The 25,387-nt window shown below is 46.4% G+C and overlaps 1 protein-coding gene across 4 annotated transcripts in view; it reads right to left on the bottom strand.

The window, feature by feature from the left end:
- The window catches only part of JADE2 (jade family PHD finger 2), a 177,172-nt gene that overhangs the window by 59,879 nt on the left and 91,906 nt on the right, over positions 1-25,387 (bottom strand). For 2 of the 4 annotated variants that reach the window (XM_075009276.1, XM_075009278.1), the window contains one exon: positions 15,763-15,932. In XM_075009276.1, coding sequence (XP_074865377.1) covers positions 15,763-15,932 — 170 coding nt within the window. Of the gene's footprint in view, positions 1-15,762; positions 15,933-17,765; positions 17,942-18,013; positions 18,453-25,387 lie in introns of those variants that run through there. The other 2 variants (XM_075009279.1, XM_075009280.1) reach the window with 2 other exon arrangements.

Here is a 25,387-nt window from a genome sequence, read left to right as displayed (position 1 = left end):
AGATGAATTCATGGAGGATAGGTCCATCAATGACTATTAGCCAAGATGGTCAGGGACACAAGTCCATGCTCTTTATGTTCTTCCTAAACCTCTAATCGCTTGAAGCTAGGACTGGGAAAGAGGGGACGGATCAGTCAATAAATCACCCTCTTTTGTTCATTCCTTCTGAAACATCTGACACCAGCCACTACTGAAAGACCTCAGGAGCTTGATGAACCACTAGTTTGACCCAGTATGGACATTGTTATGTTTTTAATCTTCAAGGCTATGTCTACACAGGCAGCCTCTGTCGACAGACGTCACTGTCAACAGAGAAACCTCGGCAGTACCTCTGTAGACAGAGAGCAGCTGGACTGCCCTGCCCTCTCTTGACAGAACGGCTGACCGGAAGCTCTGGAAACAGAACTGCCTGGGGCACCGGAAGCCCTCTCTGTCTGACAAAGTGTCTACATAGGCACTCTGGGGACAAAACACTATTGACAAAGGTGTTACACCTGAGCCGAGAGAGGTATAATGCTGCTGGCTGAACAGCTGAGTTTTGCTGACAATCTCAGAGTGCTTTAACCATGTAGACACTCCACGAGTTTTGTTGACAAAAGCCCAGTTTTGTTGATAGATGCTGGCAGTGTACATGTAGCCCAAGACAAGAGTTGATTCCCAAACAAGAAACCTTAGCCGCTCTCTCTCTCCCTTACACACTCTCTCTCTATATATAAACACACCATTGTCCAACCCCATGTTTTCTTCACAAGTGTGTTGCGGAACAGTTTAAAGTCACTTGTTGCTCTTGAGTTAATTATAATCTCTTGCAAATTAGAAACAGAAAAGCATACACTTTTTTACAAGACAGCCAGGAGCGTGTTCACCCACAGAACTGGAAACCGTCCCTTCCAGGGATGCTGAGAAGTGCTTGGACACCGGAACAGAAACACTACCAAATAAAGTGCTCACATTTTACACTGAAGTACCATTTATAATGAGTTCATTATTAATATATGTTTGAATCTCCAATTAATCGTTATAGACCAGAGGTCAACAACCCACAGCATGGGTGCCAAGAGTGGCACATGAGTTGATTTTTATTGGCACACAAGGCAGGAGCTCAACTCTGCGCCTCCACCCCCTTGCAGCTGGGAGCTTGGTCAAAGCCTGTGGATTAATGGAAGGCCAGATAATGCTACCAACAACTACCTAAATGGTCGAGCTCTGCATCTTAATTTATGTATTAATGAAGCTGGTGTTAAGCTGGACTATTCGTGACTTTAAAAAGTATCGCTGGCACCAGGACTGTACATCAAAGTCAAAAGGTCAAAAATCAGCACTCTGTCTCAGAAAAGTTGCTGACCTCTGTTATGGACTATCATAGACTCCATCAGGCGAACAGATTGGTTATAACTATGTCTTATAACAGTTAATACGTTTTTCCTCTGACGTGTTTATAACTATCTACGACGCAAACTACCCATGTTCTACAACATGCTTATGATATCTAGTCACCATATGTTAACACTGTATAAATGGAATTTTAATATACAATGTGACCAATAAAATAAATAACAAGCATACAATCTGCATATGAACAAAACTCATGCAGCAAAAGTTCTAGGTATTTTGTTATAATCATATCCTGCTAATGCACTTAAAAGATTTATGGGAACTAATTATCACCCTTTATGCCACCCACTGACATCAATTATTGCTTAAATTTCAGATGATGTCAAAGTGTTTTAGAAGCCACTTAATAATCCACTGTCTTTTTACAATAATGCTTCTCACTTGCAGAGCTGTCCTGGGGCACTTCTGATTAAAGTTACTTCCTCCCTTGCAGCAGCAAGACTCTGAAAATCGTTTGAAACTGATGCAATTATTTTAGAGTTTATGTAAATAATAAACAACCATACAGAAAAACTGATCATGCTGAAAACTAATAAAACCAAGACAACTACAACCTACATTTCCACTGCTGACTGCAGAGCTTATTAACCTACTTGCTAAAGTAACAGGAGAGGGCTGCTCCTGCAGCCTTTGTCTTCATAAGGAGTTAAATCAGAAGTACATGAAGTGGGGGGCAGGCCCCCTCAGGGGGAGGTGTGAAGTTTGTAACGGGGGAGCAGCACGATTGGCTGGTGAGTGTCAGGCTCATCCCTCCCATGAAAAATGTTTAAATATGTTACTGTTTTTATGTCTGTGTATTCACATTTATATACCGACTAATAAAGTTTTTACATTCTATGTACTTGTTTTCTTAAACATGCTGAAAGGTTGGTTTTTTTTCATATGAACATAACTGAAATTTCCATTGGTTTGAATTACATTAGACAGGATTGGGGTAGGGGGTGTCCTGCTAACTGCAAGGAAGAAAAATGGGTCATGACATAAAAAGTTAGGCCACCCCCTGAGTTAAATCACTGAATGCTTTCATTTTCATGGGAGGATCATTGTGCTTCACCTCTGCCAATGGCTTATGGAACAGCTTCCTGCAAATACATCTGGATTCCCCAACAAGCTTTGGTGAGATGCTTAAGGGCCAAGGTATTTTCACACAGAATTAGTTTGGATTACTATTTTAAGTATCTTTCTTTTTCTTCCCTTGAGACACGCTGCCTAACTTTGCCATTTCTGGGACTGACTCTGAGACCCTCACTCACATGCAGTTGTACATTACTCTCTGAGTAATCCATCTGAAGCTAATGAGACTACTGAGGAAGTAAGATGATCCTGAACTGGAAGAATGGCTTCAGAATCAGACACTCAGACTCCTCCTTCTAACTTTTTTAACGGACAGTCTGTAAATAAAACAATCAGACTAATAATGGTCCATGGGCCTATTTCTGCTCTCAGATAAGCTCACACAGATCTTTATTGATCTATTGGAGCTGGGTGGAAAGGTGCGAGAGGAAACAGCATTGATTAGAGAATGGGGGAATGGAATGAGGCCACTTGGACTCTGATTGATTCTGCTGTTCTTCAGTAAGTCATTTATTTCCCTCATCTCTCTCCCTCCGTGTTTCCACTCCCGCATTTTGCCTATTTTGTATATTCTAGACTGCAAGCTCTTTGGCCTGTACAGGGCCTACCACAGAAGTTGCCAAACAGTTAGATACTAAGAACCAAAACAGCTGTGGATAGAGTGCAAAGAGCCACATATTAGATGTATAGATATACAAATATAAGTACATATTATGTACATAAGTACCTGGCTCAATGCTCTCCCCTCCCCTAGAGCCAGCACCCCCTGCCCAGCCCCTGTTCTAATCCTATCCCACACCCCTCCTCAAGCCAGGCACCCCCAGCCCTCTCCACCTGAGCTGCTGCCACCACACACTTCTTCCTCCAAGCACTGGGGAGTGAGTACAGAGCGTAGGACAGCACTCCCAGCGCACGGCTGCGAGTGGGAACCGAATTTCATTGCTCAAAGAGCTGCATGCAGCTTGAGAGCTGCGGGATGGCCCCCCCGGTCTAGCACAATGGGGCCTCAAACTCAGTAAGAGGTGTTGAGCATCATCATTAATACTCCATTCCAACGACTGAAATGAAAAAGTCAAATCCACTTGCAAAGTGGCATGTGCTCTGCTGGCCAACCAAGTGACAAAGAGATACACTTTGTTTTAATTTGGAGCCAGCAGAGCTCATCATTGATGATTCTGTTTTCATTTACATCAGTGGAGCTAATCTAGGCTAAGACTGATGTAACTAAGAGCAGCATCTGGCCCTATATCCATTCTTAAGTTACTTCCATACCACTGGGACTGGAACATTTTATACAGCAGAGGTGCAGAAAGACTGTGGTCTGTCTCTCCCCCTCAGTCTCCAGAGCTGGAACCAGGAGCTGGACTGTGGCTCTAGGCAGAATTGTGGGAAATGGGGCCAAAGCAAATGGGGCCAAGGCTGGGATCCCCGGTTTGGAGCCGAAAGCAAAGCAGTGGCCTGGACCAAGTTTGTGGACTCCAGGTGCAGGCTGTGAACAGAGCCCTGGGCACAGGAGTGACAGCAGCCAGGAGCTGAGTCCTGGGTATGGGACTGGCCACAGATGGGACGGCATGTACAGAGCCCTGGGGCAAAGCTGGAGCAAGCTGAGGGTTCTGTGTGCAGGGCTGGTAAGCTGCGGGGCAGGGTCAGGGCAGATTCTCAGGCTTGGATGCTGCTGCTGGGATTGCAGGAGCAGTGACAGAATGTAACCCTGGGTGCTGGGAAAGCAGAGTCAGGGCCTTGGGCATGGGGTGGCAGATGGCACATGCACAAAACATTTGGGGTGCTGGCAGCAGCCCCCTGCACCCCAAGCTCCCATGCCTATTTTTCACACTGTAGGTGTTTGCCCTCTCTGCACATTAAAGCTGTGTCTACACGTGCACGCTACTTCGAAGTAGTGGCACCAACTTCGAAATAGCGCCCGTCGCGGCTACACGCGTCGGGCGCTATTTCGAAGTTAACTTCAACGTTAGGCAGCGAGACGTCGAAGTCGCTAACCTCATGAGGGGATCGGAATAGCGCCCTACTTCGACGTTCAACGTCGAAGTAGGGACTGTGTAGACGATCCGCATCCCGCAACGTCGAAATTGCTGGGTCCTCCATGGCGGCCATCAGCTGGGGGGTTGAGAGATGCTCTCTCTCCAGCCCCTGCGGGGCTCTATGGTCACCGTGGGCAGCAGCCCTTAGCCCAGGGCTTCTGGCTGCTTCTGCGGCAGCTGGGGATCTATGCTGCAGGCACAGGGTCTGCAACCAGTTGTCAGCTCTGTGTATCTTGTGTTGTTTAGTGCAAGTGTGTCTGGGAGGGGCCTTTTAAGGGAGCGGCTTGCTGTTGAGTCCGCCCTGTGACCCTGTCTGCAGCTGTGCCTGGCACCCTTATTTCGATGTGTGCTACTTTGGCGTGTAGACGTACCCTCGCAGCGCCTATTTCGATGTGGTGCCGCGCAACGTCGAAGTTGAACATCGACGTTGCCAGCCCTGGAGGACGTGTAGACGTTATTCATCGAAATAGCCTATTTCGATGTTGGCTTCACGTGTAGACGTAGCCTAAATGTTCTTCACTTGAAAATTGTTAATACAATGAGAAGTGGAGAACTTGTTTTTTCTATTAGCATCAAACAAACCCACCCTTAAACTGACTGAGCAATGAGCTTATGTTCTCAGTTGGGCACACAGTACCTATGAATGTGTTTTGTGGGCAACATTACAAATATGTTCGAAAACAGTCCCAAACTGGCAAGTCTGCTCTAAAACAAAAATCCAAACAAACAGAGCCTGAATTATTAATGAAAATGAGCTCTTTCCACTGATTAACAGTAACTACCGCAAGCCTGAGTTCAGCTGCAGAGCTGAACATCTTTGTGAAACCACACAATGTGGGTGCTCTGCATATGGATTACACAGGGGTAAATAGTCCATTATGGCCATTAACAGTAGATGACTAGCAGAAGATTCCAGTCAGAGCCTTTGTACATTAACAATCTCTTATGGTACCAGGATAGTGGGAAGGCCATTAAAAGGGGGAAGTCAGCCTGTCATTTAAAGGAAATGGCACTCACTACAAAAGGACAGGGCTCCACACATCATATTGGGAGTAGTGCATGTGACACATATTTCATTGCAGGGACAGAAAGCCCCTCAGCATCTTCATGCTACAGAGGCAGAAGAATCCTACTTCCAAATGGTATGGGGAAAAAAGATCTTGATACTAGTGTAAATCAGGATTAAAGCCAGAAAAGTCAATCAAGGTATGCCACTGTAGAAACAGAGTGAGCAAAGCCTCAAAAAGGCCCAGGAGACAGCTGATGATTCTACCACTATCCCAGGATGACATACCCTCTGGGGAAAATAGACCACAGCTATTTCACAGGGCTGTTCTAAGACCCATTGGGATTGATTTTCCATTCCCTCACACCAGTGTAGCTCCATTGAAGTCAATGTACTTTACTCCTGTGAGTGGAGACTCAGTCCTAAGGTTTGTAAAAGGCTGTGAGACACCGGATGAAAGGCCTGATGTGCATGAGAATTAACTACTCGCCTGCTAATTGATTTTTGGACCACCTATGAGGTAGTGGTGATCAGGGAACAATGGACTTTTAATGAGCTGTAACGCATAGCTAGCAACCCACAAGCTGTGACTTTCACCTACAGCAGCATGTGGATTAGTGGTTCAAGCTTCAGGTAATACTTGAGCTCCCTAGAATCACAAGTTCAAACTTACAAAAATCAGGTTAACTTCTTTTCTTTCTGAGGTGGCTAATCTGACTTCCATACTGTTAGGGTTCAAAAATAGAGCAGTATTGCTCTATCTAAGGCCTTGTCTACACTCACCTACACAGCTGATCTAATTCAGCTACACAAATAGCACCACTGAAGTTGACATGCTTACTGAAGTACTCTGCATAAGGAAAGGTCGACTTGTCTCATCTTAGTGGGGTACTGGTGTCAATAGGAGTGAGCTCGGAAATCCATTTATCATGTCTACCACAGACATGATAAATCAGTGGCTGGTAAATAGACTGGTGATGCATGGAACCACTGCATAATGGAGACAAGTCCTTAGGAGAGTGAGACTGTCTACTGTACATCCCATGGGTGGTCAAACTTACTGACCCTCATAGCTGCATACAATGACCATCAGAGGTTTGAGAGCTACATGCATCTGCCAGGGCTCAGGGCTTCTGCCATATGGCAGGGTGGTGTGGCTAGGGAACTTCAGTCAAAGAGCAGAGCTGAAGCCCCACTGGGAGTCTCCCCTCGGGCTGAAGCCCCTAGACTTCACTTTCCATTGGGCAGAAGCTCTTACCCCCACCACCTTGCTGTAGGGCAGAAGCCCTGAGCCATCCTCCCCAGTCTAGGAGGTGGATGATGGATGGGAATGGGGCAGGATACTGTGACAGGGTGTACCAACCCTGCCCTGAGCAGGGGGGTGACAGAGTATACCAACGCCGTACTGAGCAAGGGGGTGAGAGACAGGCCTATTGGACAGAAAAGGCCCCACTGCCAAGGCCCTACTGGGCATGCTCCAGCTGTAGACCAGGTATAAAGGCTGGGGAAACCTGGCAGTTGGGGTTGGCCAGCGGGGGGAAGGAGCTCCCATGGGAGCCTGGGAGCCAGAGCTACCTGAGAAGCAACAGCAGCGGTGGTGGCAGTGGTGGAGCAGCAGTAGCAATGGCCGCCAGAGCTGCCCAAGGAGCAGCCACAGCAACCGCTGGAGCAGCTGCAGCAACAGCAGCCACAGCCTCCCAAGGACCAGCAGCAGCAGCGGTGGTGGCAGCCACTGCTGGAGGAGCAGTCACCAGCAGGAGCGGCTGGAGGAAGCACGACCAGAGCTGAGGTGGTGGACTGCAACAGGAATGGGGTAGGAAGTAGCCTGGGGTGGGGGAACCAGGAAGGTTTCCAGTGAGCTCAGTGTGCTGCAGTGAGGATCCCTGAAGAGCTAGCAGCTGGGGTCACCTACTCACCACCAACAGGGCCATGGGCTGGAGCTTGGTGGAGTGTGACGGTCCAAACTCCCCTACCCCCATCTCCCTGTGAGCCTAAGGCAGGCAGAACCCAGGCCACCGAGGCCTGACTGGGCTGCGAGGCCCATGTATAGGGATCAGGCTGCCGAGGCCTGACTGGGCTGTGAGACCCATGTACAGGGACTCAGCCACTGAGGCCTGACTGGGCTGTGGAGCCCAAGGGCAATGTAGAAGCCCTCAGGAGCAAGGTGGGGCAAGAGACCCTGCCACAGGTACCTCCGTGAGCAGCACTTAACTATAAAAGACTCCTGGGTCACACCTGGTATATTCCTTTGTGGATCTGCAAAAATTAGATTTAGCTCCTAAAAAGCAATTAGTACGTTATTTAAAAATGCCAATGATTAAAATCATACCTATAGAGGCATAAAAATGAGGTAGCAGACTCATTTCATTTCAGTGCAGCAGTGAAGTCCAGTGAATACATTCTGACTGATCAAGATTGATTGCCGTCTGTCATACACCTACCTTGTACGTGTATCTGGGACATGTTTTTTAAAGCCTTGTCTTCTGTTCCATCTGCCATGCGATAGTTTCTATTTCCAAGGGAAAAGGTGTTGGCCTAACGTGAGGACGTTATCGGTAGTGCCTCTAATCAGCTGTCGCTGTTTGTACAAGTAGATCAAGGAAATCAGACCACTTGTAGACAGCAGACTTGTAGCTTAGTAGCTCCCACTCAATTGAATTGCTCATGTCCATTCCAAAAGGATAAATAATGGTTAATGAATCCATAATGGAGATTGTGCAACATACTGGCAATCAGCTGAGAGAAGTTATGAGCTGAGTTTGGGCTGTGGACCAGCGGACTGAGGTTTGTCAGAGTCAATACACTTAAAGGTTGGCTGAGTTTAAACCAAGGTAGCTCATGAAAGCCAATGATACTACAGGTATGCATATTATTTTGAAAACAGGAGGCTCATAAGGGACTGGGTGGCTTATGGGAGAGGTAATTGGCCATGGTGCCTTTTACTGCCAGGCCACCGGCTTGACTACAACTCAGCTTAGAAGTGACTGAAAACTATGAGTCTTTTCGTAGCAAAATGTTCGCACAGCTCTAGTTGTAATGCCAGGTGTTGCTACTGTCATGGGCAACTCCTGAAGGAACAAAGTGACTTGGTTCTAACATCAACCTCTCATGGAAAATGTCCTGCCTTCAGTCCCTCTGCTATATACCAACAGGCTTGCTTGTGCATGGGGAGAGACGCAGGTTGCAAGTCTCAGGGCTGACACAGGCTGCTGCTTCCCAGGTTCTAGTATGAGAACAAGCAAATGCAGAGTGGGTTCCTGGGGTGGTATCTGAACATCCAGAGTAGAGCCACTTCCCCCATGCATCAATTCTGCACAATCAACGGGAGATGCACATTCTCATACTGAACTGTAGAATTTCACCAGCTGGACAGAGTTCACCCCAATGTAATTCCACGAACCTTAGTTTGTTCTAGCAATATCTACTTACAAAGGACTTCACCTTTACTGACCTGAGGTGCTCTGTTATCACACTGATATACCTTACATACATTACGATGAACCCCTCCCCACGGCAGTCTACACCAGGAGTAAATCTGACCCAGGTGCTTCTTGCTCTCCCTACACAATAAAAAGAACACAAGTTCATACGGTACAATCCATGGTGTGGGTCTAGAGCCCAGAATGAACATATATAAGCAGCATATATTGCATGGATTAAGTCAAGGAATTCTTTGAAACGTTCACTCCGCTTTCAACAAAACTGATTCAGGCATCGACATTTTTAGCAATTTCTCTAGAATTTTGTGCATTAGGGGCCTATCACAGAAAAGGGACTTTCCAGTCTGAGTCACACAGTAAATGCCCAAAATGCATGACTCTGAGTTGCGCTTAACTTGCATTAAAGCGAGTTAAGTACAACTTGAAGCTGCTCTGCAGCTATCTGTCTGCCCGGCTCCCACAGCTGGGGGAAGCCGGAGAGAAGCCACACCTGCCTCCCAGAGCTGTAGCGAGCTGCGAACCAAGAGGCAGCCTGGTTCCTGGCTCCCTGCTGCTGGCAGGAGCCAGGAAACTGACCAGTGCTCGTGCCCTCATCAGTTTCCTACCTCCCCCACATTGTGCGGGAAATTTTACTTATGTGGAGTTGCGAGAACATAAGTTGGTGATCTACTATATCTCACAGAATGGGAAGGGACCTTGAGAGGTCATCATGTCCAGGTGCCTGCACTCAAAGTCACAGCAGGACCTATCACCATCCCTGACAGAATTTTTTTTTAAATCTAACCTGTCCCCAGCCCTTGAAAAGCCCCTTCAAGGATTGAACCGACAACCCTGGATTTACAAGGCCCTTGCTCTTTGAAATCTATCTGGCCACCATCCTACAATAGCCCTGAATTTAAAGGACATCACAACAAGCAGCATGAAATCTTAAAATAAAACAAAACAAAGACTTACACCAGGGCTTCTCCGTAAAAGGAAAGGTTTTGTGATATCTATTATGTCCTATATTTATAAATCAGGTCCAGTGTCTAATCCAAATTACCTCAGATCCACTTTCTTTCTCATTTCACATTGCAGCAGCAGCAACAAATAAATCGTTCAGGTACACTTAAATGTCGAGCTCATCTTTTTCAGATACAAGCACTTTAAACAGTGCATGTCTACAGGGTACAGTAGCTGGCTACTGGCATGTGTTCATAAGAACAGAAGGTTTTTTAACTGACTTCAGGTTTTTTATGTGATCGATTATTTGACATTACACTTAGACTGATAATCTTTTGTTTCTCAGTAATGCTGCTTACTTGTCTTGAAACGTTCAGGTTAGGTTATAGCTGTTTGCTGTTGGGAAGGTTGATTTGATCTCAGTGATCAAGCCTCATACCTAGGGTCATCTAAAACAGGACTGGAAAAGGCATTATGGAATATAATATGTGGAACAATACTGCACAGGCAAAGGACCAGATTAGACCAGCAGTATCCAACCTTTTTTTTATCAGGGGCCACAGGGCAATTTTTTACATATTCCAGGAGCCAAACACAAAATAGCCCCAAACCACCCCTCCCCCCAGCTTAAATCCCATGCAGCCCCAAACCGTTCGCACCACCACCAGCTTTAGACCCCCCACATGCAGCCCCAAGCCACCCCCAGACTTAAACCCCCTCCTCGCAGTCCCACGCCATCAGATACCTATTTAATCCTTGGTTTTGCTGAAAGTGAATTATTATTAGTAAATGTATGTAAGGCCATGAATGTGTTCTACAGACTACGAAAAAAGGCTGAGTTCTCCTCCTGGGATAGGGCAAGCCAGGGGCACCCAGTCATCAGTCCCCAAAGCTGGGCACCTGTCACTCCCCATCACACACAGAGAGAGTTGCTTGAGTTCCCCCAACCCCTCACCAACTCCCATGCCTTCTCCTGGTCTGTGCAGCACGGTAGAGCCAGCACAAGGGAGAACTGCTGCCCCACGATGCCTGGCCACATGTCTCAGGACCGGAGAAATTGCAGCTGGTGGGTTAGGGTGGGGCTGCGGCTCCTGCCAGTGGCAGTGAGCTTGGGGAACAGCTTGGAATGGCCCAGGAAGCTCCACGGGGAGCAAGGGGCGCTGCTAGGGTGGTTCTCACTCCGCAGGGAGGATGCCACGGAGGACCCGAGTCAGGACGGGGGCTGGGCCCTGGGTGCTCCTATCTCTTGGAGGAAGCCAAATTCTGGTGGGTGGAGTGGGACCAGCTGCAGCTTTCGGAGCCCTGAGAAGGGCTGGCCCTGGGCAGCTGTGTGTGGCACTTGTGGTCCCTCCTTGGTGCACGGCAGTGGGGAGGCACTGGTGACCCACAGCCCACATGCTAGTTGTTAGCCCCCAGCAGGAGCCACAGTCCACTGGCCCCAGCTGGTTCATTCTTGCACCACCTCACTGGGGAGTCAGCAGCAGCAGCATCCTGAGCCGCAAATGGCTCCTTAAAGAGCCACATGTGGCTCGGAACCACGGGTTGCTGACCCCATGTCCCATAGCTGGCTTTCAAAATGGTGCCACTGCTGGCACCGAGGGCTGGATGAAAAGGCTCCATAGGCCGGATTCTGACCCACAGTCCATGTTAGACTCCCCTGGGCTAGATCATCAAATAGGTATTTACTACCTCTACCTTCTGTGATACCCCAAGATTCAATTTCGGATCTTTGTACGTGACACATCCTGTGCGCAGCCGAACAACATTTCAGTGACGGAAATTTAGCTGCAAGTCTAGGTGCAGTTTTAAACTTTTGCGGTCTCTGTACATGGAAGGACATCTTCTGACTACAGACACGCTCTCAGAAATTGAGGACAGGCTATGACTCTCCAGGAAGACTGAGCTGGCAGTTTGGAGGTTTAACAAAGAGTGTCTGGAAATCACAATATGTACTGAACCACTGGAACTATTAACACATCAGATCTCAAAGACAGACTGGCCACAGGCAAGCCTGCATACTGTTATCTTTTAGACTAGGCACAGAACTGGGAGGCAAAGGGATGTGAGTTCAATTATACTCTGCCACTGAGTAGCTGAGTAACCTGATGCATCTGTAAAAAGGAGATAAAATTGTTTACCTCCCTTTGGTACCAATGGCTGGAAAAATGCTGTACAAATGCAAAGTGTTACTGTTGTTCTGAATCTGTAAATTTGTTATAGAAGTTTGAAGATGTTTATTTCAATGGTTTCACTCTGTTGTAGTTCATGAGCATATAAATCCCGTCACCTTATGCTGATGATAATATTTTGCACCTCTGTGGTGCCCTTGAGATGAGGAATGCAAAGCAGTTACATATTTCACTGGCATACTTCTTCAAGGAGGTAAGCACTACCATCCCCACTTTACAGATTGGGAAACTCAAACATATAGAGATTTAGTGATATCACCATGGTCACACAGTAACTCAGTAGCAGAGCTGGCAAAACTGCTCCTGAGCATTAACCTCATGACAACACTCTTTACTTGCTAGACCTTTATGCCCAGTGTTGGAGGATGCATTATTAATCTCTGCTATGTTTACTCATGGAGATATACCACACTCTCTCATAGAGCTGGAAGGGACCTTCAGAGGTCACTGACTCCAGTCCCCTGCCCTCTCAGCAGGGCCTCTCCTCATCCCTGATAGATTTTTTTTTTCAGTCTGTTTGCCCTACATCCCTAAATGGCCCCTCAAGGGCTGGGCTTACAACCCTAGGCTTAGCAGGCCAACACTCAAACCACTGAGCTAATGAAGACCTGGAGCAAAGGGGGAGAGAGAGCAGAATCCTTATCCTGGAGCTATGGATCTTATGGAAATCATATATGCAAACTGGATGCTACTTGCAAATCCCTGACCATCCCTGGAATATTAACGGCTAAGGCAGGAGTCACTGTCTTGCTAATTTTAACCGATGGGCTATGAGTTTCTTTGCACTACAGTGACTGACAATCTATGGATTCAGTATTACTGTTTATCACTGGTACTACAGCAGTGCTTAGAGGCCCAGTGTGATACCAGGGTGCCAACACACAGTAAGAGAGAGTCCTCGCCTCAAGGCGCTTACTATCTGAATAAACAGGACAGACACAGGGTGAGAGGGCACAAAGAAGCACAGACAAGTGAAGCAGCTTGCCCAAGGTCATAGAGACAGTCAATAATGGCAGAATCAATCTCCTGACTCCCACATCACTGCTGCTCTGGAGCACTCTTCTCTATGCAAGCCAGTCCAGTTCTCTTGCTGTCTGGTTCATCAGGGACTGGAGGCATGACTGAGGCAATAGGCTCACTCCATAGGGATGAAGGGGCGGGGTTACATCATGGTGTCTATAGAAACCCCTACAATGATGAAGGTTTGGGCTGTGATCTCTGAAAAGGATCCACTCCAGGCCCCTTTAGTAATAACAGTAAGATACTATAGCAGGGGTCAGCAGCCGCCGGCATGAGTGCCAAATATGGCACGCAAGCCACTTTTCATCGGCACGTGAGGTTGGATCTTGGCCCCGCCCTCCTCCCCAATGCAGCCGGGAGCTTGCTCAAAGCCATGCTGCCTGTGGATTAACAGAAGACCAGCTAATGCTACTAACCACCACCACCTACATGTTAAAGCTCTGCATCTGTATTTATTTATTTATGAAGCTATTGTAAGTAGGACTATTGGTGATTTTAAAAAGCGTCACTGGCTCTCGGACCATACACAGAAGTCAAAATGTCAAATTTCGTCACTGCCTCGGAAAGGTTGCTGATACCTGTATTATATCTGCCCCATGCACTATTGCAACAAGCAGCTCCCCTTTCTAATCTCCTTCTTTCAAATTAAAGATATATCTTGTTTCATTTTTATTTGTAAAACAACCTAAAATATTAAAATTTGGAAAATTCAAGCATAATAACAACAACATGCAATTTCTGGTCAAGCAAGTGACCCTGTTTGCTTGTGGTGCTGTGCTAGCTCGTCCCCTTACCTCCCCTATCTCTGATGCCAGTGTTCTCATCTCTGTCTTGCAAGTTAACAATTAATGTGACAGCTCCACATCTGCAAATCCTTTAAGACACTGTGTTTGTATAACCTGATGTTTTAAAGAAACAGTAAAGAGAATTTTGACTCAACCAAACTATCGGAGCAGCCAGATCAGTTTTAACTCAACCGAAGTGATTCCTGCAATAGACAAATCTTTACCCTTTACTACTTATGGCCCCTTGAAACACTTACAAAAAAGAATAGGAAACAGAACTACAACTATCTCATTGGCACCAAGCAGTACTTTTACAAAGCAATTGCACTTGAGACAGGGTGTGAAGAGTGACAACAGTGACAATATCCAGCAGACTCAGAAAGGAGGTACGGTGTGATTTCTCAGAAACAGAAACCTCATTTGTGGAGTAACAGAAAGCTTGATTCTTTGGAAGACAAAGAGCAGTGTTTCAAAGTGGTGCTGACTGGTATGATTCCTATCGTTGTGTTGCTTACTGAGTGCAAAGACTTGGACTAAATCATGGATGTTTCAAAACCTGTGGCAAAACCAGGGTGCAATACCTATAGGGCTGAAGCTGCTAACATGGGCTAGGCTGTCTGCGATTCACTAATGAGGCTACAGGAGAGGCAATGAATGTTTAACAGAGTTAACGAGGTTCCAAGAGCACTTCTAAAATTCTTCTATGAATATGGTGATAACATAATGATAAAACATTAGTAAAACATTAGTCAGTGAAAGGAGCAGAGTCTCATTGAAAACAGAAGATCAACAAATATTTGGGGTCAAATTCTGTGCTGATTTACATGCTGAGGGATCCCTCTGCAGTAAAGAGGCTCTCACAGGATATGGGTCAGTGCAGAATTTATCTCATCAACTGCACATCTGAACATGTCTTTCCTAATAAGCAATGTATGATTCTATTTTTAAGGGTTTTTACATCCCTCCCATGGTCACTGGGAGTAGCATTTTAAGTCATTAAATTCCAATCACTGTTGTGAAAAGCTGAATGTTTATACTTAAATTATTAGTAGTTCATCATTCTTAGCTTAGTGGTTTTAATCACAACACAGTAACCTTTACTCAAACAGGGTGGGAAAGTTCCTCCATAGCAACTCCGCCTGTTCTCCCCAGTCCTGATGACTATAGAGCCCACTGTCAGTGCCAATAAATTTGCCCAGCTGAACATCATAAACACAAATGGACTAACTCCCAGTCCCACTTCTGTATAACTGAAATGGACTACGATGTGCGTGCTACAAAGTACAAAGCTAGTTTTGCTAGTAATACCATGCTGTGCCACATACAGACAACTGGAATATGACAGACGCCCCGTGCCCAGTATTCCTGAAATGTGTACATTTTGACTGAAATAAAGCCGTTTCTTTCCTCCGGTAGCATCTGTCAGTCTGGCAGGAAGACAACTGAGCAGGGCCTTCGTGAGAGTCAAGGGAAGAGGAGTAGATGTTGGTGCAGTACGTTCCCTTTGCCCCACCTGGCCAAGGGGCACCTCCTTCGGTTCATGCTCCAGAGATGAAGTTGGAGATGGACATAGAGTTAAAGGGCAGCAGTGGGAGCCAGGAGTCTGGATTCTATTATCTATTTTGTAAAACAACAACCTTATTCCACTGCAGTGGTTCTCAGCCTTTTTGTATTGGCAATCATGGGTGCTGACAGCTCACAACTCCCATGTAACCACCCTGTTGATCCACTGAAGCTAATAAACCATCACCCCTTCTCTACTCGGCAAAAGCATCACTGAAGGTCTCAGCCTTTTTTGCTTTCATCATTAATAAGGCATAATACTAACTCTGGGTGCTCCCCGGCAAGCAAAGAAATAACAGTAACACCTACCCATCTCCCTGAACTCCATGTTCACAAGTTCCAACCAGCAAACATCAATCTCATCCAGGTCGTAGCGGCTCACTCCCTGTGACCATGTCCTGTTGACCTCCGAAATCTCAGAGACAGACAGTCTGCTTGGGGAAACCTGTGGAGGAGACTGCTCTAGCAGGGGCATAATCCTAGAAGAAAAGGAGATCATGAGAAAGAGCTGCAGTAGGTACAGAATTTATCATTAGAAACCTGATCACAAACTGCTTGTTACTAACACCTTAATCCTGCCAACACTTATGCGTATGCCTACCTTTAAGCAATCCCATCACGAGCAGTCCCATCAAAGTGAATGGGGCTACTCACACGCTTAAAGTTAAGCACGTGTGTATGTGTTTTGCAGGATCAAAGCTCCCGCACACATAACTACATTTTCAAAACTGACGAGTGATTTGGGGTGCTTCAGATGTGGAGGCCTGACATGAGACATGCAGGCAGCGCTGAGCAACTACCGTGTGAAAATCTGGTGTCTCAAGTTCGGCCCTGAAAACCGAGGCCCCCTGAAATCAAAAATTGCTTATGAAATCATGATTTTTCTGACACTAACAAAATACATTTTAAAAGTCACAGGTCCAGCCTACACACAAAATTTGTACCACTTTAACTACATTGATTAAGTTAGGGAGGTGAGCCCTAATTTACATGGATGCAGTTATAACGGTATCAAAGTCCATATATGCGTATAGTGCATTTTTGCATGAGAATGGAAATAAATGTACAACATATATATTGTTATAGCTGCATTCACACTAGGGGTTCTACCAAGAGAACTAGCTCAATGAAATGGTAAAAGATCACTCATCTTATTGACAGTTTTAGTGCCCGTGTAGAGTTTATGTAGGTTCAGTGGAACTGGTGTGAAGTAGGGGACTACTCAGTATTTCTAGAGAGTGGAAGCATTAAACCCATAGATATCCTACACTAGGAGAGAGGGCTACCTGGACTTCTTGGAGGCCTGGGAGATATCAGACTTGAGCAAAGGCTTCTTCTTGTGATGGGCAATCCTGGGACACTGTGTTTGGGACGAGGGAGTTCAGTGTCTGTGGGCTGAGCTGATGTTTCCAAGTTCATCTCATCTAAGACAAAGTATTAACCTCACGTGCATTCAGAAGGTGAGACATGAGCTCCGTCCTTTAATTCTCCCCCAGGAGGAACAGCTTCAGAATGCCACAGATGGGATTATTTGGTGTAAATGAGGTGGGTGTCTGGCTGTCAGTATTTCGTAATGTGGGATTTTCATGTCCCATTCAGTATTGTGGTCTGGCAATCCTTCAGAAAAGGCTTGTCCATTCCATGCCTTCTGCTAGCAAGGAGTGGATCCGTGGAGTGCACGTACATGAGTTGCTAGGTCAGTTGTTGAACTGCACACACACGGGGATGGTATGATCACACGGGGAGCATGGGGATGATATGATCACAAATGATCATTGCTTTACTTTTGCAGAGGACCCCCTGTACATTGGCCCCATCACTCCCTTGATTGTTCTCCCCACTTTCCTGGCCTGTTGGGGGTACTGTGGCTGGTGGGGTAAGAGTGACTTGGAACGTGCAGAGGTCCCTTTGAGGTTTAAAGCCCTGTTTGCCTAGTGGGGTTGCAAACAAAGTTCCCTGTAAATTGTACACTTGGGTGGATGCCAAGGAGAGATTCAAATGCCACCCAGCTGATTAGCAGAGTGCCCACAGCTGGCAGCCTGTGTTTCTACTGGTGGTGCACATCGTCACATACCTCGGTGCACATAATAAAAATTTATTCTGCAGATAAATGGGAAAAAATTAGCATTAACAATGTTGCCAACCCTCCAGGCCTGCCCTGGAGCCTCCTAGTGACTGTTGAAATCAATTGTGGAGATTTTAATAGGCTCTTTTAAGAAAATGGCATTATATCATGCTGGGGAAAAAAACCTCCCTGAATAGTTCCAGTCAGTTGCCAACTCTGCTGTCTGTTCATCTGGGTAGGTGCTAACCTTCCTGGGCACAGGCTCTCCTTTCTGGCTGGCGTAGGTCAGCATCAGCTCATTATTATGGAAACCGAACCTCAGTGAGAGAGACTTGATTCCTGAGCTCCTTGAAAAAGCAGCTATATCCTTAACAACCACGTTTTTCTGCTGCTGGCTTTGCAGTCTAAGAATAACAAGAGTTTCATTAGCTCCTTGTCCCCCGTCTGATAGCCCTCAAAGTAAATGACTGTAATAGCTGTCATAGCTTGGCTTACCACATCTCAGTGGAGGCTGGAGTAGCCTACTTTTCACTTGTGCTATTTCACATGAGATTTCTGTACGGAGCAGTACGTATAAAAATCCAGGCTAGCGATTTCTCTCCTGAAGCGGCACTTTGTCCACATGATTATTCTCACTGATCCCCCTGTGAGCTTCGAGGGGGAAAACCCCTTTGATATCTCAGAGACCAATGTGAGGAGATTGATGCAGATGGATTTAGCCAGAGGTCGGGTTATTTGTTTGACTTTGGAATCAAAACGTGCAAGGCTGCTGCCTGCAGATGTGTAGTAATACTCACAAGACAGGAAGAAATAAAGGCACCACATGAAGAGAAAAAATAGCTTAATCCTTCCTGGTGTGAGAGGAAAGTATTTAATTCCTCAAAAGATAGATTGTTCTCTCAGTAACCTAGGCCCAAAGCATTTGTATTGGTTGTTCCTCGTGGCTTTCTTGAAGTCTTGGATTCTGCTGAATGTAAGGGAAATAAGGAAGAATACACTCATCCCTCATTAAACGAGTACTTTACTTACGAGTACTTGCTAAAACAAAGGACGCATATACCTACCTTTGTTCACTAGACAAGTGAACTCCCTCCGCTAATACGAGCCTTACCCCGCCTCCCCACTGCTCCAACCCACCACAGCCTGACACTGCCCCCCGCTGGCCCCGCACACCCAAACTGCCACAGCCTGACCCCCTTGCCAGCCCCACACACCCAGACGGCTGCAGCCTGGCCCCCTCCCCCTGCTGGCTTTGCGCACCCAATCCACCATCGCTGGACCTCCCCGCCAGCCCCACACACCCAACCTGCCACAGCCTGACATCCCCCCCGCTGGCGCTGCACACCCAAACTGCCACAGCCTGACCCCCTCCCCCCTCGCTGGCTTCGTGCACCCAAACCGCTGTGGCCTGACACCACCCCCCGCCAGCTCTGCACACTGAAACTGCCTCAGCCTGACCTCCCTGCCAGCCCCGTACACACAAACTGTTGCAGCCTGACCACCCCCTCCCCCCAACCGGCTCTGCACATTGAAACTGCTGCAGACTGACACCCCCCTCCCCACCGCAGGCTCCATGGCCCCAGCCAGCCGCAGCCTGAACCTTCCTGCCTGTCTGCCCCACAGACCCAACCCCGCGATCAGGTGTTAACCCTCCCTCCCGCTCATGACTCCAAACTGCCCCCAGCCTTTAACCTTCTCCAACCCCCTTCTCACCCAAGGTTCACTTACCTTTCAAAAGCAGCACCACATGCTGCCACCTCTTTGCCAAATTGGGAGCACTACGAACCAATCACAAACTTTTGCATGTATTTTAATGGTAATTTAGTGTCCCTCTTATGAGTTTTCGCCTACGAGCAGAAGTTTGGGAACCAATTGTGCTCGTATAGCGAGGGATGAGTGTAGACTGTGAGAGGAACAGATGAATTTTTATTTTTAATGATCATCTATTTTGAAAAAGGAGACATTTAAAAATTGCATATGACAGCATATTCGTTATTCCTGAAGCCAGAAATATTATGAAGCTGCTTTAATAGAAGGCAGACAGTGGTTTAGGCCACAGAGGGTATGTCTACACTAGAGAGTTATTCCGGAATAGCTGATTCGGTAGTTATTATTCTACCACCACCACGGAGATACACATATCACATAGAATGGGAAGAGACCTTGAGAGGTCATCAAGTCCAGTGCCCTGCACTCACAGCAGGGCCAATCACCATCAGTGACAGAATGTTTTTTTTATATCAAACCTACCCCAGACTCTTGAAAGGCCCCTTCAAGGATTGAACTCCCAACCCTGGGTTTACGAGGCCAATGCTCTAACCTCCAAAAGAAGCTATTTCAAAATAATGTGTCCACATTGCAGGGAAGCCCTGGAATAAGCAAAACTTATTTCAAAATAGTGCATCCACGTACAGTAGAGCTTATGTCAGATTAGAGCCACAGGAAGCACTCTGAGGCTGTGTCTCCACAGCAACATTATTTTGGAATAAAAGATATTCTGGAATAGCTTATTTCAAAATAGCCCCTATTCCCTGCTTATACAGCCCCTGTTCTGAAATATCCATTTTGGAAAGATCTGTTTCGGAATAGGTGCTATTCCTTGTTGAATGAGGTTTACAGAATTAGAAATAAGCCATCTGCTATTTCAGGATAGCTGTTTTGGTGCACAGATGCTTGCAAAGTTATGTCAGAATCGTGTAGACACACCCAGAGACAGCAAATAGAAGAGCCGGGCTTGGAACTCAGGAGTTTCTGACTCCTGGGCTTGTGTTCAGACTGTTGAGCTGCTTTCTAAAACAAATGCAGCTGCTCCATGCTGTTAGACATGGTGGCAGAGGGGTGTAAGCCAGCAAACTCATGCTGTGTGGGGAAAACGCATTCCGTGTCTCGAGGACTTGACAGCGTCTCTCTCTTGCATCCTTATCATATTGCCAAGGGATTTCCTTAAGGGAGCAGTAAAAATAAATGAAAGACTGGTGGTGCTGCCCCCGCCCCTTGTAGAGTTAAGGAGAAGCCTGGTAGCTGGCCTAACACAGCTCAGTGCACTGAGTGGTTTTTCTCACATCCCAGGCTGCGCAGATTTGGTTGCATGCTTCGTAGATTCCACTGTAATGCAGACCCGCCCAAGTTGGGGCAGAAGAATAAGGAGAGCTGTGACCTGAGTTGTGCTCCCTGTACGTTTGTGCTAATTCAGATCATCTCAGGATCAAACTTGCAAATCAAAACATTGCCCATTTGGGGCATGGTACAAGCCTATAATACGTTCTTCTCAGGCTAAAGTGATGCAGAGTGATGTCTGAGAGATGTACATCTGGAATGGCTGTCAGTGTTACATCCTTTGTGTACATAGATAGTTGTGTGCAGGGATATGTCCAGTGAGTAATAGCATCGTGGTAGCCTTCCTTTGCAGAACTAGGTGATTGGGGGCATTGTTAAAAAGGGAGAGGGAAGATCGACTGATTTTACAGTAGTGTGGAGAGATTCATTCAGAATCAGGACTTCTGGGTTCCATTCACAGGTTTTTCACTGCCTCACTGTGTGGACAGGTTTGGACGGATCATCCTGTTCCATGATCTGTAAACCAGGGATGCTGTGAGGTTCCCTTTGTCCATGATTGTAAAACACTTGGGGATTCCTAAAGGAAAAGCTCTGCAGAGCTGGAAATTGTTGTTGTTTGGGGAGATGCCTGTTTAGCAGTTTTCTGCATACAAAATTCCAGGATGTAGGGAGCATAATGACTCAATAAGACATTTGCAGAGGGGGAATTCTAAAAGCATAGCAGGCACAAGAAGGCAGGATCCAGTCCTCTGTTGGCAGGCTTTCTTGGAAAGGAAAGTGCTGTTGTGAAAAGCAAAGTCCCCGGATGATCCCAGCATTTTTAGTGGCTGCTGTGAATGCTAATGCAGCAGCACTCTGGGCATGCAGGTGAGTGTGGTGTACAGCTGGCTCTCATGCTGTGAATGCAGCTATAACAGTATACATGTGCTTACGCTAGTGGAGCTTATGCCCCTTCTCATGCAGAAAGACAGAGGGGGTAAGAGACATGCCCAGGCTCACTCTGCAAGTTAGCAGCAGAACCAGAAATGCAGCCCAGACCTCCTGAATCCTAGTGCTTCACTGTGCCCATTAGGCAATGCATCACTCTTGTGGGTAGTGCTGTACTGTACATGCTGAAAAGGACAGCTTCTACGGTACCTAAAAACCAAACAGCAAAGATGAATATGGACATTTTTTTAACATTATTTTTCTTTTGAAATGTATCAAATGCATTGCACCCACCCTCCCAAAAAGTGGTTTGTCTTGGTGCTGTGTCCTGTTTACCCTGGCACATCCTTCTCTGTCTCATATGACAACAGCCACCCCACCCAGCTTGCAAGCAATGCATAATATTTTTCAGCAGTAGCAGCAGCGTCTGACTCTTTCAACGCCTTCCTGAACCTACTACTTTAAGCAGTTGAGTTGTTTTACTTGAGGGTCTGTATTCCTTTTTATTTCAAGGAAGTGAAAATTAGTGATGTGTAATTGCTCACTGGTGGGGTTTTGTTTGTTTGTTTGTTTGTTTGTTTTTTACCTCTCTTTGGGCTGTCTTGTCTACCCTCTGCTTCTCAGTTAGAGGCAATACCAAGGTATATAGAAGGGAAGACAATTAGTGCCCTTTTTGTTATGTTACATCTCATGGAACATACCTATAAAGATGCAGGCCCATATTCTTCTGCGTTAATCACTGCTCATGTGAATACATCATTCAGAAACAACACCAACAATGGCAAGAATCAGTAAAGGTTGATACATAACTAAAAAGGTTTAGCATCCTGTCGAAATAGCCAGCCTCTCTTGGGGTCTCCCATGATGCATGTTCTGTTTAGTGGAATGCAACCAAGACTCCTTATACAATGATAAACCAGTGTCTACACCAGGGTTCAGCAGTCCCCAGCACAGGTGCCAACAGTGGCATGTGAGCCAATTTTCATCGACAGGTGAGATGAGAGCTCAGCCCTGCCCCCTCTCCCATGCAGTCAGGAGCTTGCTCAAAGCCAGGCCGCTCGTGGATTAACAGAGGACCAGCTAATGCTACCAGCCAGCACCTAAACAGTAAAGCTCTGCATCTTAATTTATTTATTAATGAAGCTGTTGTAAGTAGAACTATTGGTGACTTTAAAAAATATCACTGGCACTTGGACTGTACATAGAGGTCAAAGGTCAGATTTCAACACTCCGCCTTGGAAAAGTTGCTGACCCCTGGTTTACATCACTGAATGTAAGTCTGCTAAAGTGTTGTAAAAAAGGTTGCATTTCCCATGGTGCCTACATAGTACAAGTTTTCACTCCAAAGGCATATTCTGTCTCAAGAGTGTCTGTAAAGTCAGGGGTAAAACACATGAGCGTTTGCCTCAGGGCTGAACATTCACTGCCCTTCTCATTTTTGTAGCAACTGCTACATGAACAGGGACCCTGGAGTTTGTTTAGACTACATCTAGTGTCAGCACATGAAGATTTTTCTTCCTGTTTGTTAGGCCTAGTCTATACACAAACTCTCACAATAAAGTTCAGGGAAAGACTCCTACAGACTTTGATGGACCTTGGACTGAGTTCTTGAGCATGTGACTGGAAACATGAAGGCTACGTCTACACTAGCACACTACATCGAAGTAGCCTATTTCGACGTAAGAACATCAAAATAGGCTACATTGACACGTATCATCTACATGTCCTCCGGGGCTGGTGCCATCAACATTCAACGTCAAAGTAGCAATGGAGAACATCGAAAGGAGCTGCCCCGGAAGGAAATGCGGAGCGTCCACATACACAAGTGCTCCCCAACAAAATAAGGGGCCAGCAAAGACCCAAGCCACTCCCTTAAAGGGCCCCTCCCAGACACACTCAGCCTGCACAGCACGAGAGCCACAGAGCCGACAACCAGTTGCAGACCCTGTGCATTTAGCATGGACCCCCAGCTGCAGCAGCAGCAGCAGCAGCAGCAGCCAGAAGCCCTGGGCTAAGGACTGCCGCACATGGTGACCACAGAGCCCCACAGGAGCTGGACAGAGAGTCTCTCAACCCCTCAGCTGATGGCCGCCATGGAGGACCCTGCTATTTTGAAGTAGCAGGATGCGGATCATCTACACACGCCCTACTTCGACGTTGAACGTTGAAGTAGGGCGCTATTCCCATCTTCGGATGGGAATAGCGATTTCAATGTCTCGCCACCTAACGTCGATCTCAACGTCGAAATAGCACACGGTGTATGTAGACGCGACACGTGCCATTTCAACGTTGTGTTAGCTACTTCGAAGTAACCAGCTAGTGTAGACGCACCCGAAATGGTCAGAATACAGGCTACATCTTGCATTGATTTAAATCAGCATAGGCTGATTTCCATCCAGTCCTGCATCTACATACACCTCAGCTACTCCAGTGGAGTTATTCTGGTATTCCTGGCGTCAAATCAAATCAAAATGTGAACCTGAAACTCTTCGAAAGTATAGAACCACATTCTTAAAAAGGTCATTTCACTTCTTCTTCCTTCTCAGCTAAACAATCTGTCCCCAATTCTCTCCTAAATACAGCAGAATTCTTTTGACGTCAGTGAAGATTTGTGTAACATCACAGTAAGTACAAAGAGAATCAGGCCTGTTGAGTATAATGTGTTTGCTGTGGGCCAGATTCTGACTGTGATTATAATGTCACTAGCATCAGAGAGAGTTACTTCTAATTTATAGCACTGCAAAAAATATCAGATTTTGCTCTTGGATAAGACACTAAACTAAGGTCCTGTCTGGACTGTGTAGATGTTCAAGCTTGCAGAACACTGTTTGTAAGAGGACCGTCCTGTCCGAAACGTCCTCTCATCCATGTGACACGCTGCTTGTAACGCGCTGTGACCAAGCTATCTACGATGCTGATTGCACAAGAATATTTGTAGGTAATACTGCAGAACGGGGTTGCCCTGATATATAGAGTAGGGGGCACTTTGGGATGCTTTGCAATGAACTGAGTCACATATCACACTTCCAGACAGGTTCTGGACACTGTGTAGTAAGAACCAGGATGAAGAGAGGAGATGAGAAGCTGCTGCATCTGCTATTAACATCTTGGATGGGAAATGAACAGGCACTTGCTGTCAATTTTCCTGCATGCTTTAGCAACTTGATAACGTCACATGTCACACTTGCCATGTAGATGACAACAGTGTCACACATAATGACACGCAATTGCAGGAAGAGCTGTAACTGAAAAGCAAAGTGCAGTGCCAGCTCTGACAGCCCTCTGCAAACTCAGTAGCTGAAGCTTGCAGCAATATTTGCACAGATCACATTTCCTCCTTGAAATATCACATCATGACACAAATGTCAATATACAAACATGCTGCAAGGAAACAAACAAGCACATAGCAACAGACTTTATTGTATTACAGCCTTCCAAAAAAGCATCTGTGCTTGGGATATTTCTGATCATGCCAAACCTGAGGGCCTGATTCTTCTCTGTCTTACATACCCCGTGAATTGGGAACAGCTTCACATAAGCCAGGAAGTTACACTCATGTAATGAGAGGACAATCAAACCTGCTATCTGTGCTTACAACTGGTTTTAAAATGGGGCTGCCAAATAATTCTTCATAGGATAGGCACACTTCTTAGACAGGAGTGGGGCTGATGGAATAAGAGGCCAGCATAGTCTCCAATCTGTATGGGTTACTTAGAGAGGTGGTAGAATCTCCATCCCTATAGGTTTTAAAGTCTTGGCTTGACAAAATCCTGGGCTGCAAATGATTTAGGACCTCCTCAGGTCTCTTCCAGTCCTAGATTTATATGATTCCATGCCAGTTCATGCACAGGGAGGAGTTAACATGTGCAGAAAGGGGTTGTCTTC

This window comes from Carettochelys insculpta, chromosome 15, assembly GCF_033958435.1.
Source record: "Carettochelys insculpta isolate YL-2023 chromosome 15, ASM3395843v1, whole genome shotgun sequence".
NCBI classification, from domain to species: domain Eukaryota; kingdom Metazoa; phylum Chordata; order Testudines; family Carettochelyidae; genus Carettochelys; species Carettochelys insculpta.
This window is presented reverse-complemented; position numbering and strand designations above follow the sequence as displayed.